Source organism: Haemorhous mexicanus, chromosome 26 (assembly GCF_027477595.1).
Source record: "Haemorhous mexicanus isolate bHaeMex1 chromosome 26, bHaeMex1.pri, whole genome shotgun sequence".
Taxonomy (NCBI): Eukaryota; Metazoa; Chordata; class Aves; order Passeriformes; family Fringillidae; genus Haemorhous; species Haemorhous mexicanus.
In genome coordinates this window covers 4906265-4921036 of record NC_082366.1, presented here as the reverse complement: position 1 = coordinate 4921036, position 14772 = coordinate 4906265, and the positions used below count along the sequence as shown (strand labels likewise).

The window sequence follows — 14772 nt, the reverse complement described above, 5'->3', positions numbered from 1 at the left end:
GCTCTGCATTCTCACAGATTCCAGCTCTGCATTCCCAGATCCCAGCTCTGCATTCCCACAGCACCCAGCTCTGCAATAAATGCAATATTCCCCAGAAAACATCCCCCAGACTGCTGCTGCCCTGCAGCTGTGGCTGCAGGTGCCCCACAAGCACTGCTGAGGTGAATGAAAAAAGAGCCCATAGAGCAGTGGCAGATAATTTTTGAGGACTGTTGATCGTGGTTAAAAATGAGTTTCATAATCACTTGGGAGAGTTATGGCAGGGAACAGCACAGAACTTTGATCATGTCTTTAAATAATCTGAATTGGTTAAATAAAACCTGGGCCTGAGAAGACAATTTCCTGACTGTGAATTGCTAAAAGCCAGGGGATTAGTCAAAGATAACTCTCATTTGCTAAATGTGTTTAACACAAGTACTTGCAGAAGATTGGTACGTGATACACTAATTGTGTATTTTATTTTGAAAATGGAACAGGGAGATGTTATTAAGAAATAAATACAGCCCACAACAGAGCTGTCAGCTCTGCCAAGCAAAACTAAAAAACTTTCTGTTCTTCTGCAAGTACTTGTGTTTAACACATTTGGGAAATGAGAGTTATCTTTGACCAATCCCCTGGCTTTTAGCAATTCACAGTCAGGAAATTGTCTTCTCCTTTCCTCTGCCAGGACTCCACGGTGGCCAGAGCCCAGGGAAGCCCCAGGCAGCAGGAACAGAGCTGGGGGCAGCACATGCAGAACACAAGTTCATACTGCACTTGCTCACAGGAAAGCAACACCCAGACTGTAACACAGCCAGGAACCAAAATAAAATATAAATTAAAGTAACACAGATGGGCATGTCCTCCTGCTCTGCTCACATGTAAGGACAGCAGGAAAAGGAACAACTGGCACATGCAATTCCTTCTCACAGAAACCCAGGGCTGGAAGCTGAAGGGCTGAGCACTTCATTCAGGTGACAGACAGCCCCTCTTAGTCTCCATCAGCAGATACCCAGAGAGCTAACTCATAGACATAAAGCAAATCTACTTAGGGAATAAATGTCTAAATAAATATGAGAGATGGGATGCTGATCTGTTAATGTTCCTCTGCTGGGTAAATAAAATTATGGGGGTTTTTTCACTTCAATTCATTTTCACTTCAATTCATTTATGCTGTTTGTTTATTACTGCATGATGAAAAGGCTCAGCGTGCCTTTTCCTCTGTGAGCATCAGCATGCCTTGGGCAGGTCCAGAGTGCTGGGACTTGCAGGATTTCTCTGCTCCATGCCACCATCAGAACAGCTCGAGTTCCTCTACCTAGTTTAGACCTGGGTAATTATTTAGAGTCACACACACATGCCAGCTCAAACTCTACACGTTTTTCTGGAGGTGTCTAAAAGCCACCTGAGGTACCAACTGCTCTGCAGGTGACACAAAATGTTGTGTTTCTTGTCACAGTCACTGACCCACACGGGTGAGCACATCACTGCTGAAGTTTGGTGCTCTGCTCCCAGCTCAGTTTCACACATTCATTAGCCAGACAAGCTGCAATCTTGTCAAAATTCTAAGGGAGTAGTCACCTAAAGAGAAAGAAGAAAGGTCCACCAAGCATCAAACTTGCCTTACACCTACATCCCTAACCCCTCTCTTCAGAGCTAGGCAATGAACTCAATGAGGAAAGGAAGAAATGAAGCAACAATGGAGCTCAGCAGGTCCTCCCTCTGTCCTGGAGCTAAGCTGAGCACTGAGGAGAGGACAGCTGGGCACATGGAACCATGGTTGTCATCAGCTGGGGACACTGGGCTGCACCAGCATCAATGAACTCAATAAGGAAATGAAGAAATGAAGCAAAAATGGAGCAAACCAGGTCTTCCCTCTGTCCTGGAGCTAAGCTGAGCACTGAGGAGAGGACAGGTGGGCACACAGAGCCATGGTTGTCATCAGCTGGGGACACAGATAACCCAGGGCTGCACCAGCATCAATGAACTCAACAAGGAAAGGAAGAAATGAAGCAACAATGGAGCAAACCAGGTCCTCCCTCTGTCCTGGAGCTAAGCTGAGCACTGAGGAGAGGACAGGTGGGCACATGGAACCATGGTTGTCATCAGCTGGGGACACTGGGCTGCACCAGCCTCAATGAACTCAACAAGGAAATGAAGAAATGAAGCAACAGTGAAGTTCACCAAGTCCTCCCTCTGTCCTGGAGCTAAGCTGAGCACTGAGGAGAGGACAGGTGGGCACACAGAGCCATGGTTGTCATCAGCTGGGGACACTGGGCTGCACCAGCATCAATGAACTCAACAAGGAAAGGAAGAAATGAAGCAAAAATGGAGCAAACCAGGTCCTCCCTCTGTCCTGGAGCTAAGCTGAGCACTGAGGAGAGGACAGGTGGGCACAGAGAGCCATGGTTGTCATCAGCTGGGGACACAGATAACCCAGGGCTGCACCAGCATCAATGAACTCAACAAGGAAATGAAGAAATGAAGCAACAATGGAGCAAACCAGGTCCTCCCTCTGTCCTGGAGCTGAGCTCTCTGTGGAGAGGACAGGTGGGCACACAGAGCCATGGTTGTCATCAGCTGGGGACACAGATAACCTCCCTGAAGTGATTTTGGTGGAGGAAGAGAACAATTACTGCAACACAGACTAAAACCCTGGAGCAGGCTGAAGGAGCAGTGATGTTGCAGGGAGAGTTCACTGCATTTAAGTCTGAGAGAGACAAACAGCCTTTCTCTTAGTTATGTCCCATCTGCCACCTTCATTTGGCCATTAAAACCATTTTTAATATGATAAAAGGAGTAATACTGCCTGACTAATGAATGTCGAATTATCGGCGTAAATGTGCCAACATTTATTTATTTATTTGCCTCGCTGAGAACATGTTCTCTTCTGTTTGGTTTTCTACTTTAATGACTGCCATTTATCATACTAACTAGGCCTTCCACTTTGCTGAGTTTTGCTTCAAGTTCTGCTTTTTTGCTGAGACATCTGTGAGGGAGCAGATGCAGGTAAAAGGAGTAATAAAACTAATAAAAAAGCAATAGTAGCTGTCACCAAAAGGCACAGGTGACCAAGCCACCTCCATTTACTGAACAGGGCCTTTCCTTCTTGATCTCATTTGATGATTTCACTGCCTTTTTCCCACCCATATTTCACACTGCTGATGGCAGCCCTCTGCAATGAACACTAATTCCTAATTTCCAAATAATCTGCTTCCCCCACCTCCCAGCAGCAGGAAGGAAAGCTGAATTCCAACCAGGGGGCTTTCAGCAGGAATCTGAAACTGCAGAGATGCCCCAGGCAGAGCAGGGATCCTGCCCTCACCAAGGAGGATCTGCCACCTGTCCAACACTGGTCCAGCTGCACCAAGGCTGTATCTATTTCAGAGCAAAGGTTTATGTGCTCCCCCCACCTGCCACAACTGTGAAATGTATGGATAGCCTTCACTTCCCAGGCATTTGGCACTCAAATTAACAGGAAACCCGTTAGTCTGAGTGCAATTAACACCCCAATTGCTCCAGCCATGCCTGGTGGCTGAGTGTTGCTCAGGGATCTTTCAGCAGCCTGAGTAAATGTACACCCAGGGATGGAGTGGCAAGGCTGTGACACCCCCAGCAGGGCTGTGACACCCCCAGCAGGGCTGTGACACCCTCAGTAAGGCTGTGACACCCTCAGCAAGGCTGTGACACCCCCAGTAAGGCTGTGACACCCCCAGCAAGGCTGTGACACCCTCAGCAAGGCTGTGACACCCCCAGCAAGGCTGTGACACCCTCAGCAAGGCTGTGACACTCCCAGCAAGGCTGTGACATCCCCAGTAAGGCTGTGACACCCTCAGCAAGGCTGTGACACCCTCAGTAAGGCTGTGACACCCCCAGTAAGGCTGTGACACCCACAGTAAGGCTGTGACACCCACAGTAAGGCTGTGACACCCCCAGCAGGGCTGTGACACCCCCAGCAAGGCTGTGACACCCCCAGTAAGGCTGTGACACCCCCAGCAAGGCTGTGACACCCTCAGCAAGGCTGTGACACCCTCAGCAAGGCAGTGACATCCTCAGCAAGGCTGTGACACCCCCAGCAAGGCTGTGACACCCCCAGTAAGGCTGTGACACCCCCAGCAAGGCTGTGACACTCCCAGTAAGGCTGTGACACCCCCAGCAAGGCTGTGACACCCCCAGTAAGGCTGTGACACTCCCAGTAAGGCTGTGACACCCCCAGCAGGGCTGTGACACCCCCAGTAAGGCTGTGACAGCCCCAGTAAGGCTGTGACACCCTCAGCAAGGCTGTGACACCCTCAGCCAGGCTGTGACACCCTCAGTAATGCTGTGACAGCCCCAGTAAGGCTGTGACACCCTCAGTAAGGCTGTGACACCCTCAGCAAGGCTGTCACACTCCTAGCAAGGCTGTGACACCCCCAGCAGGGCTGTGACACCCCCAGTAAAGCTGTGACACCCTCAGCAAGGCTGTGACACCCTCAGCAAGGCTGTGACACCCCCAGCAAGGCTGTGACACCCCCAGCAAGGCTGTGACACCCTCAGCAAGGCTGTGACACTCCCAGCAAGGCTGAGACACCGCCAGCAAGGCTGAGACACCCCCAGTAAGGCTGTGACACTCCCAGCAGGGCTGTGACACCCCCAGTAAGGCTGTGACACCCCCAGCAAGGCTGTGACACCGCCAGCAAGGCTGTGACACCCCCAGCAGGGCTGTGACACCCCCAGTAAGGCTGTGACACCCCCAGCAAGGCTGTGACACCCTCAGCAGGGCTGTGACACCCTCAGTAAGGCTGTGACACCCCCAGCAAGGCTGTGACACTCCCAGCAAGGCTGTGACACCCCCAGTAAGGCTGTGACACCCCCAGCAAGGCTGTGACACCCCCAGCAAGGCTGTGACACCCCCTCTAAGGCTGTGACACCCTCAGCAAGGCAGTGACACCCCCAGCAAGGCTGTGACACCCCCAGTAAGACTGTGACACCCTCAGCAAGGCTGTGACACCCTCAGCAAGGCTGTGACACCCCCAGTAAGGCTGTGACACCCCCAGCAAGGCTGTGACACCCCCTCTAAGGCTGTGACACCCTCAGCAAGGCTGTGACACCCCCAGTAAGGCTGTGACACCCTCAGCAAGGCTGAGACACCCCCAGCAAGGCTGTGACACCCTCAGTAAGGCTGTGACACTCCCAGCAAGGCTGTGACACCCTCAGTAAGGCTGGGACACCCCCAGCAAGGCAGTGACACCCCCAGCAGGGCTGTGACACCCTCAGCAAGGCTGTGACACCCTCAGCAAGGCTGTGACACCCCCAGTAAGACTGTGACACCCTCAGCAAGGCTGTGACACCCCCAGTAAGGCTGTGACACCCTCAGCAAGGCTGTGACACCCTCAGCAAGGCTGTGACACCCCCAGTAAGACTGTGACACCACCAGCAAGGCTGTGACACCCCCAGCAAGGCTGTGACACCCCCAGTAAGACTGTGACACCCCCAGCAAGGCTGTGACACCCTCAGCAAGGCTGTGACACCCCCAGCAGGGCTGTGACACCCCCAGCAAGGCTGTGACACCCCCAGCAAGGCTGTGACACTCACAGCAAGGCTGTGACACCCTCAGCAAGGCTGTGACACCCCCAGTAAGGCTGTGACACCCCCAGCAAGGCTGTCACACTCCTAGCAAGGCTGTCACACTCCTAGCAAGGCTGTGACACTCCCAGCAAGGCTGAGACACCCCCAGTAAGGCTGTGACACCCTCAGCAAGGCTGTGACACCCCCAGCAAGGCTGTCACACTCCTAGCAAGGCAGTGACACCCCCAGTAAGGCTGTGACACCCCCAGCAAGGCTGTGACACCCTCAGCAAGGCTGTGACACCCTCAGCAAGGCAGTGACACCCCCAATATGGCTGTGACACCCCCAGCAAGGCTGTGACACCCCCAGCAGGGCTCTGACACCCCCAGTAAATTCAACGTGGAGCAGAGCTAAACGTGGAGCATTTGCTTGGCTGTGCCTGTGCTGGGAGCTGTGGAGGAAAGTTTTCAGTTTCACAGTTTTACAGGCTGGGATTGAGCACTCAGCTCAGCCAGGATCCAGCAGAGGGAATGAGTGAGGGTAACCCAACCAGCTGGGGCTGCCTCCCACTGCCTCTCCCTGCTGCCAGACTGAAGCTGCACCACTGCTGCCACGTGAGTGTGCCACTGACACCCAGACATGCATCCTGCAGCATGGCAGCAGCGTTTTTGAGAGGCACAGGCAAGCAAACAGAGCAGTGCAAACCCTTCTCTGTGTCACAGAGAGCACAATCCCAGCCCAGACTGCAACCACACTGGCACAGGCTGCCTTTTCTACCCTGGCTCTCAAAATCACCTTCCATGTGACAGCCCCATCACCTGCAGCATGCCCAGGTGCCCACCTGGATCACTCCTTTAGTGGGATATTTCTTTAAACATAAGGAATGTGAAATGCCAAATGATGATGGGCTAAAGTTCTTTGAACTCAATATTCACCTGTCCCTCTCGTGGTTGCCAGCAGGGCAACAGGGTGTCTGCAAACCACACTGCAATGTTCCTTCAAAAATCCAAAATTTGGTGCAAAGAGGGCTGAGGGAATGCAAACCAAGGTTCCCCAAAAGCAGCACAGCCTTCATCTGTCACAGACCTCCCCTGGATGCTGGAGATTGTTGGGCTCATAGCTCCAGTCTGCATGTTCATTCAGCATTTTTTTCCTTTCTCTTAAATGCTTCACAAACATTTCCCAGAGTTCTCCCCTTGCTCAGTCCATAAAGGAGAAAAAAGGGGAAGGGGAAAAGGGGAAAAGGGGAAGGAAAGGGGAAAGGAAAAGGGGAAAGGAAAAGGGGAAAGGAAAAGGGGAAAGGAAAAGGGGAAAGGAAAAGGGGAAAGGAAAAGGGGAAAGGAAAAGGGGAAAGAGAAGGGAAGGGAAGGGAAGGAGAAGGAGAAGGAGAAGGAGAAGGAGAAGGAGAAGGAGAAGGAGAAGGAGGAGGAGAGGAGAGGAGAGGAGAGGAGAGGAGAGGAGAGGAGAGGAGAGGAGAGGAGAGGAGAGGAGAGGAGAGGAGAGGAGAGGAGAGGAGAGGAGAGGAGAGGAGAGGAGAGGAGAGGAGAGGAGAGGAGAGGAGAGGAGAGGAGAGGAGAGGAGAGGAGAGGAGAGGAGAGGAGAGGAGAGGAGAGGAGAGGAGAGGAGAGGAGAGGAGAGGAGAGGAGAGGAGAGGAGAGGGGAGAGGGGAGAGGAGAGGGGGAAGGGAAGGGAAGGGAAGGGAAGGGAAGGGAAGGGAAGGGAAGGGAAGGGAAGGGAAGGGAAGGGAAGGGAAGGGAAGGGAAGGGAAGGGAAGGGAAGGGAAGGGAAGGGAAGGGAAGGGAAGGGAAGGGAAGGGAAGGGAAGGGAAGGGAAGGGAAGGGAAGGGAAGGGAAGGGAAGGGAAGGGAAGGGAAGGGAAGGGAAGGGAAGGGAAGGGAAGGGAAGGGAAGGGAAGGGAAGGGAAGGGAAGGGAAGGGAAGGGAAGGGAAGGGAAGGGAAGGGAAGGGAAGGGAAGGGAAGGGAAGGGAAGGGAAGGGAAGGGAAGGGAAGGGAAGGGAAGGGAAGGGAAGGGAAGGGAAGGGAAGGGAAGGGAAGGGAAGGGAAGGGAAGGGAAGGGAAGGGAAGGGAAGGGAAGGAAAGGAAAGGAAAGGAAAGGAAAGGAAAGGAAAGGAAAGGAAAGGAAAGGAAAGGAAAGGAAAGGAAAGGAAAGGAAAGGAAAGGAAAGGAAAGGAAAGGAAAGGAAAGGAAAGGAAAGGAAAGGAAAGGAAAGGAAAGGAAAGGAGCAGCCTGCTCACCCTCAGGAAGGAGAGGTCCCTGTTGTGCTCGATGCTGGTGATCTCCAGGTTGCCCATCACCACCTCACAGTTCTCATAGTACTTGCGCAGGGCCCGGTACTGCTGCTCCAGGTCAGACAGGGAGCTCAGCTTGTTCTCAGTGCCAGCACACACTGCAAAAAAACACAGCACAGTCCATCAGGCCACTGTGGCACAGGGCACTGGAGCACAGTAGAGGCTGTACACAGGGATACAGGGAGCTGCAACAACCATCTGTCATGATTCACCTGAATACCAGCACTGGAAATACAGCCTGTGATCATCTCTGCAATTTCACCACCACATGGGCTGAAGTGCTGGCATTTATCCCCAAAAGCAGAAAGGCTGAAAAGGCAGGAATGCAGGAAAAAGGCCGAGCAGGCTGACCCCAGCAGCCAAAGGGTCAAACTCAGCAAAGCCCCACCAGTTCCACCAGTGACAGAATGGGCAGAGCTGGTCCCATCATGGGCTGAAGGACACAAGGCTGCAGAGACCTGTGCATCCAGGCTGATAATTCAACATTTTCACTCATTTTCATTCATATTCTGAACAGAGTTTTGGACAAGCCAAGACCAACCCAAGCAGAAGACTTTCACCCATCATTGTTTTCCCTATCACTTTCCTTAAAATCCAGTTTTAAGCAATAAAATAGAAGAAAAACAACAGCAAAAAACACATTGTCCCTCCTCAAGTCCCCAGGCTGAATGCACAGCAAAGAAATGCCAGGAAACACCATCTGAGGAGAGTTTTCAAAGGACATTTAATCTTTAATATTACACTGCTCTGTTCTACATTTTGAAGCCCAGCTAAAAGCCACCACAGGATCCCAGCTCAGCTCAGGGTATCTGCCTGCTGCCATCATGCAATGACACAAAAAATTGAGAAATAAACACAGAAGCAGCATTTTACATGATCACCTTTTCACACACTGCTCAGCCTGCCCAGAGGGATGCTGCTTAAATGGTCAAGCCTGCGGCTGGGCTGGTTTTGCTTTCTTTGTTTCAATGCACTTTGTTTTCTCTTAATGAACAGCTTGTGGGTTGTTCTTATCTGTCAGCAAATTAATCTGGGTATATCTCAACTTTTGAAATGGCCATTCTATTATGCAGAACAGGAGCCTGACAAGAATGGCATTTCTGGAGCCAATCCCACTTCTGGGTCAGATCAATACAAACAAAACTCTCCATGACCAGAGGCATAATCAGTAAAATTGGCTCAAACATACTCTTTTGAATGATGCAGGTCCTTCTTACAAATACCAAAAGTAATTAGGTTTCAGAGTACTACAATTATTGACTGGTTATTTACTAAACCCCTTCCCCCCTTCCCTTTTTTTGTTTTTTTTTTTCCTTACTAGAAGTGGGAACAATTCTAATTTCTGCTCCCTCTGCTGCAGAATTATTTGCTCTTGTTCTGGGGAAATTTGAGCTTCCAGCAGCCTCTTGGCAAAGGGCTTCAGGAGGCAGCCAGAAGCCCATGGAAGCCCATGACCTGCTCAAAGTTTTCTCCCAAGGAATCTCCCTCTGCCCCAAAAATGGCAGCAGGAGTTCCTGCTGGGCCATGACTGCCACGGGCTGGTTTCATTCCAAACCATTCACAGGGTGAAGGGTTTTATGCCCCATTTTGAGCCATGTGAGACAACTCCCAGCCTCTCCAGGGCTGAAATGATTGTTCTGGGTCTGACTTGCCAAGTTAAAAAGCTCTGAAGTAACTGTGTGTGAAGTGGGAGCTGAGCAGGAGTCACACAAGATTCCCAGTCCCTCTGTCCCTGAGCTCAACACAGAGCAGGAGCACATCCCACCCACCTCCTGCTCCTCTCCTGGAACACCAACAGGCATCTATGTGTTGTAGCAGCTCTTTAAAATTAAGTGCTGAAATAATATGTCATTTGCAGGGATGTTCCAGCTGTATACAGGCATAAACACAAGCACAGCAAAATGTTATTTCCTTGTCATGCCATGCAAAACCACCATAATTCCTATTTCATGAACCCTTCTTCAAGCACTTTGTTATGTATTGGTAGATGTGAAGTCTCACAGAGCTCCAGAAATGGATGAAAAAAATCAAGATTGTTGCTTTAACTGTTCCTGCAGCAGAACCTGTGCTGGTTAATAAAAAATACTCATCCCCAGTCTGTAAGACAAAGAGGAGCAGCTTGAGATGTGCCTCCCTGGTTACTGAGCATCTCTGGTCACATACTCCTGCCTTGCTCAGGGGAGGCCTTCCAGAGCCATCTCCACGAGGGAAACCCTCCAGAGTTCTTTCCACACCCAGGAAAATCAGAGTTCCCCAAGCTTTGGCCAAGTCTGATTTGCTGACACCCCCCAAATCTCTCCACCTCAGCCATTCCTGCTCCTTCCACACTCTGACAACAAACCTCACAGGGTGCTCAAGGGCAGAGTCACCCCCTGAAGTTATCCCAAAGCTCCAGGACTGCCTCTTCCACCTGGGAAATCCCAAACCAGCAGTGATGGCAGGGAGCCAGCAGCCACTTCTCCCCTGCACCCCAGTCCTGGGGATTTCGGGTGGGTGCTGGAGCAGAGCACTGCTTGGTCACCTATTTCCTTGTCATGCCATGCAAAACCACCATAATCCCTATTTCATGAACCCTCCTTCAAGCACTTTGTTATGTATTGGTAGATGGGAAGTCTCACAGAGCTCCAGAAATGGATGAAAAAAATCAAGATTGTTGCTTTAACTGTTCCTGCAGGGTGCTCAAGGGCAGAGTCACCCCTGAAGTTATCCCAAAGCTCCAGGACTGCCTCTTCCACCTGGGAAATCCCAAACCAGCAGTGATGGCACGGAGCCAGCAGCCACTTCTCCCCTGCACCCCAGTCCTGGGGATTTTGGGTGGGTGCTGGAGCAGAGCATGGCCTGCTCACCACAAAAGTGGATTCCAGGCATTGCTGACACATTCACACTTCACAGACAGTTGTTTACTCGTTACCAGCTACCTGAAGTGACAGAGTTCCAGCCCCTAATGGCCCCAATTACAACGGTAATAATCATCTGTATTGAAATGATGCTTCCCATCAATATTCATGCCCATGACTTGGAAATTAATTTTCCATTGACATTTTTTTCATAAAATAGCCAAATCATTCAAATGCTCACTTAAGGGTGGCAAATAATGGAGACATTTAAAAATGCCCATTAGATTCTGCTTTTTAGCCCATTATTTTGCTCTGCTCTGCTGATGATAAATCTATACATTAAATGAAGAAATCACACTTGCTCCTTCTAATACTAACAGATTTTATAATCCTCCCAGCTGAACTTTTGGAAGGAGATCATTTCTTATCCAACCTGGAGAACTCCAGAAGAGTGGAATCCATCATCCCCACCACCTGAAATCCTGGTGTCCACTCCTCTCCCAAAGCAGCAGTGGTGAGGCATCCTCCCCTCTAACTCCAAGGGAGTTATCTCAAACATCTGAATATATTTCCCTCTGAATCATAAAACATTTATTATGATCTCTTTGGCAAGGATGCAGGAGAGCAGTGCCTCTGCCCTGCACCAGCCTCTGCCTGAAGGCAGCACAACCTCCCTGTGTCAATCAGTTTGTCCAGTGGGCCAAAAACACAAATTAAATTGTGGGACTTAGTGCATTGAGGAACATCTTTATAAATGATAAAGGATAACCACAGGTTCCTTCACCCCATAAAAGATGAGCCCAACAACAGTCACCATCTCTTTCCAACACATTCTTCTGCACCTCCCACTTATTTACTTAATTAGCTGTGTTTTTACAGACAGCACCATTGTCAGGGTTCCTTGAAAGGCAGCTCACAGAACTCTTTATTAACAACTGCAAACACTCGTGGCAATGTAAGACCCCCAGATGGGGGGAATACTCGAGCCCCTTAAGGAACAACTAATTACCAGCAATCCCCATTCACTCCTTTCTGCTCCACCTCTCAGCAGCAGCCTGGGCACACAGGAAGGGGAAAACACACTTTTAATCCTTCCATTATTATTTCACAGCTCTCCTTGAATGAGCTGCAAAAGCCCTGAATTTTCTTGCAATTAGGCACGTCCTAATGAAGCCAGGGCTTCGTGCACTCAGAGGCTTGCAGATGTTTCCCCTGAGAAGGGAAAACACTCCTGGAGGTCACCAGCCTTTTTCCCAGTGGTTTGGGAGAGTGCTTTAAACTGGAGGCTTTCCTCCCCTAGCTGGGAGGCTGTAATGAAGGAGAGCATAATTTTCTCTGTACTCCTAATTAAAAGCTCAGCTGGCACAAGTGTTTTCCTTCCGCAGGTTTCTGCTCTACACCAGAAAATTATCATTCCATCTGAATCCAGTTGCATGCAATCAACCCCTGGATGGCCACATGGCCACAAGAGGAGCTCAGCATGGCCAGCCAGCTGTCAGGGTGTCACTGGCATGAGGTGACACAGGACAGGCAGCACCAACACTTCCCCCAGAGCATGGAGAAGCTGTGTTGGATAGAACCAGGGACCAAAAGAATTCACTTGCCAGAATTTGGTCACTAAAATCTCAAATATTTTAAAGAGCTTTGTGAAAGCTCTCTGTAAAAGGTGCAAGGATGTGTGTTAGCAGCCTGGTCCCACCTCCAAGAGGGGCTGCTCACGTGCCACCTACAAATGGAAGCTCACTCCCAATTTTGTGAACAGGAGCAGCTGGGCACAGAGGAGGCTGACAGCGATTGTGACTCCATCCAGAAGGATTAGCTCTGTGTGATAACCCTTTTCTGAGCTGGTGGAACCTCCTCCAAGTGCCAAACTCTCCAAATCCCCTTTGGTGGATGGTACACAGCCTATTTTACTGATGTGCCTTGCTGTTCATACCAACCAAAAAACACCATCAAAATCATGGCCAGATTGATGCAGCAACATTTCATGGATATTCACTTGTACTGACCACACCAAGCCATCACCACCAGCCTGTTCATGCCACCATTTCCAGCATTGTTTCTCTTTTAGTTCTGTCACATCTATAGTGTGGCACAGCAACTGGAAAGGAATAAATAGGAATTATGTTAAGCAGGACCTGTATCCCACAGCTACCACTGAAAAAAGGCAGAAATGAACACCAGGAGTTTTAACAGTGGTTCTTCTGCCTCAAGCCTTGCTACCAATTTTTTTTCTCTGTGCATTTCTGCACTTTTGCTCTCTACTCTTCACAAACACACACATACACACACACACCTCCTTCCCACATTTTGTTCTCTTTGAGGGTAAATAGTCACTTCTTAACTATAATGTAGGTACTGGACTTGACAAGCAATTAAAGCAAACAATTTCCACTCATCTAACTTTGCCAAATTAGTCATCTACCATCTGCTCTGTCATCTGTCTCTCCTTGAGGTCTGGCTGTGAATCTGGAAGCACTCACTCTGACAAGGAGGCAGCAGATCAGCCTCCAAGCTGGTGGGGAAGCCGAGGGGTGGAGGTGACACGGGGGTGACACGTGGCAGCCTGCTGCTGACCACCACCCCATCAGGATGGCCTGGAGGAGCTGCTTGAGGCTCCAGTGCTCAAACTGGCAAGTTACCAGCACACACGTTGTGATAGGAAAACATTTAAAATGAAAACATTTTATTTTTTTTTTTACAGCCACTTATGTAGCTTAGGAAGACTGTGGGATTTTCATAGCAGATGCAGAAAATAACTTGGTTTATCAAAATATCTTCAGCATTTGGGAGCTACTTCCCAATGAAGAACATAATCCAAACAAGCAATTAGCATACATTATCTAAGGAAGATTTGAGTGGTCTCTGCTCCCAGCACCTGGCTTAGCTCAGGTAAGAGCTTGAGAGACAAGAAAATCATTTTCAGGTAGCTCTGAAATACAACACTGGTCTCCTCCTTTCCTCAGGCTCCCATTCTGGGCTCCTTACAGGTCCTCCCAGTACTAAAGAAATGTCACCAGCATCCCTTTTCCACCTGACCTGTGTTTCCTCCCCAAGGAAATCAACCCCAGAGCGAGGGTTAGTCCATGCAAACGCTGCTGCTCTGAAGCACCACACATAACCATCCTCCCTGCTGCTGCTGAAGGACATTACAGACTGACTCTCCCTGCCCTAGTCAGGCCCTGGAGTGCAGCACCCGAGGTTAGGTGTTTGATTAACCCTTAATGCCACGAACCAAAGTTCAGCTCCACAGTACAGACCATCACCAGTACCTTCTGAGACTGATAAGCCTGCAGATAAATGGCCATAATGCAAGGCCACGTGTTCTTCCACGTGCCAAGCTGAAGGTCCAAGAGTGCCCAGATATTGCTCTCCCTGCTTTCCAGCCCTCACTCTTCCCAAGTCCTGCTCCAGAGCAGCAGCAGTGGCAGCCTGTGTCCCTCTGTCCCTATCCCAAGGCACATCCTGCCTCCCTACCAGGTGGAAGTCTCTACAGTGAGGAGGATTTGGAGTGTTTTTTCAATGCCAAGGGAAGGAGGGGAGGGAAGAGGATGGAGCACAAACCCACAAGCACCAGGGGGGCACACCCAGGCACTCGGGTCTTTTGCACCTCCAACAAAAATCCATTTGGCAAGGGATGCCAAGTAAGCAAGATCTGCTGTGAGGCTGAACCAGAATAACTTCCCAGCTCGCAGAGCAGGCAGCTTTGCTGGGACACAAAGGACTCTTTCCCCTGGCAGTGGTCTCCAGGGTGCTCAGCTGGCACAGAGCACTGCCCTGGTGCTGCGGCGGCCGCGCTCCCCGCAGCTCCTGCCACTCCTCCAGGACTCACCCAAGTCCCAGACAGCCACAGGCCTGTCTGTCACCCACATGTTCTATGAAAAATCCTTTCCTTGGGATTTCTCCCTCCTGAGAAGCTGAGAGGCCTCAGGAACAAACTGCAAACAATTCTTACCTGCTGCTGTGGGATGCAGCAGGTGGATCTGGGATTGGTCTCACCTGGTTGTTTCTAATTCATGGCCAATCCCAGCCCAGCTGTCCAGACACAAACCTTTGTTATTCATTCCTTGTCTATTCTTAGCCAGCCTTCTGCTGAAATCC

The 14772-nt window shown here is 50.3% G+C and overlaps 1 protein-coding gene across 1 annotated transcript in view; it reads right to left on the bottom strand.

Annotated features, from left to right (window-relative positions):
* Positions 1-14543, bottom strand: part of ERBB4 (erb-b2 receptor tyrosine kinase 4) — a 322438-nt gene extending 307895 nt beyond the window's left edge. Inside the window, exons 1-2 of the mRNA XM_059868167.1 lie at positions 14504-14543; positions 7781-7932 (exon numbers count right to left, since the gene is read on the bottom strand). Of these exons, the coding sequence (XP_059724150.1) occupies positions 7781-7932; positions 14504-14543 (192 nt within the window). The remainder of the gene's footprint in view (positions 1-7780; positions 7933-14503) is intronic.
* Positions 14544-14772: the final 229 nt, after the last annotated feature.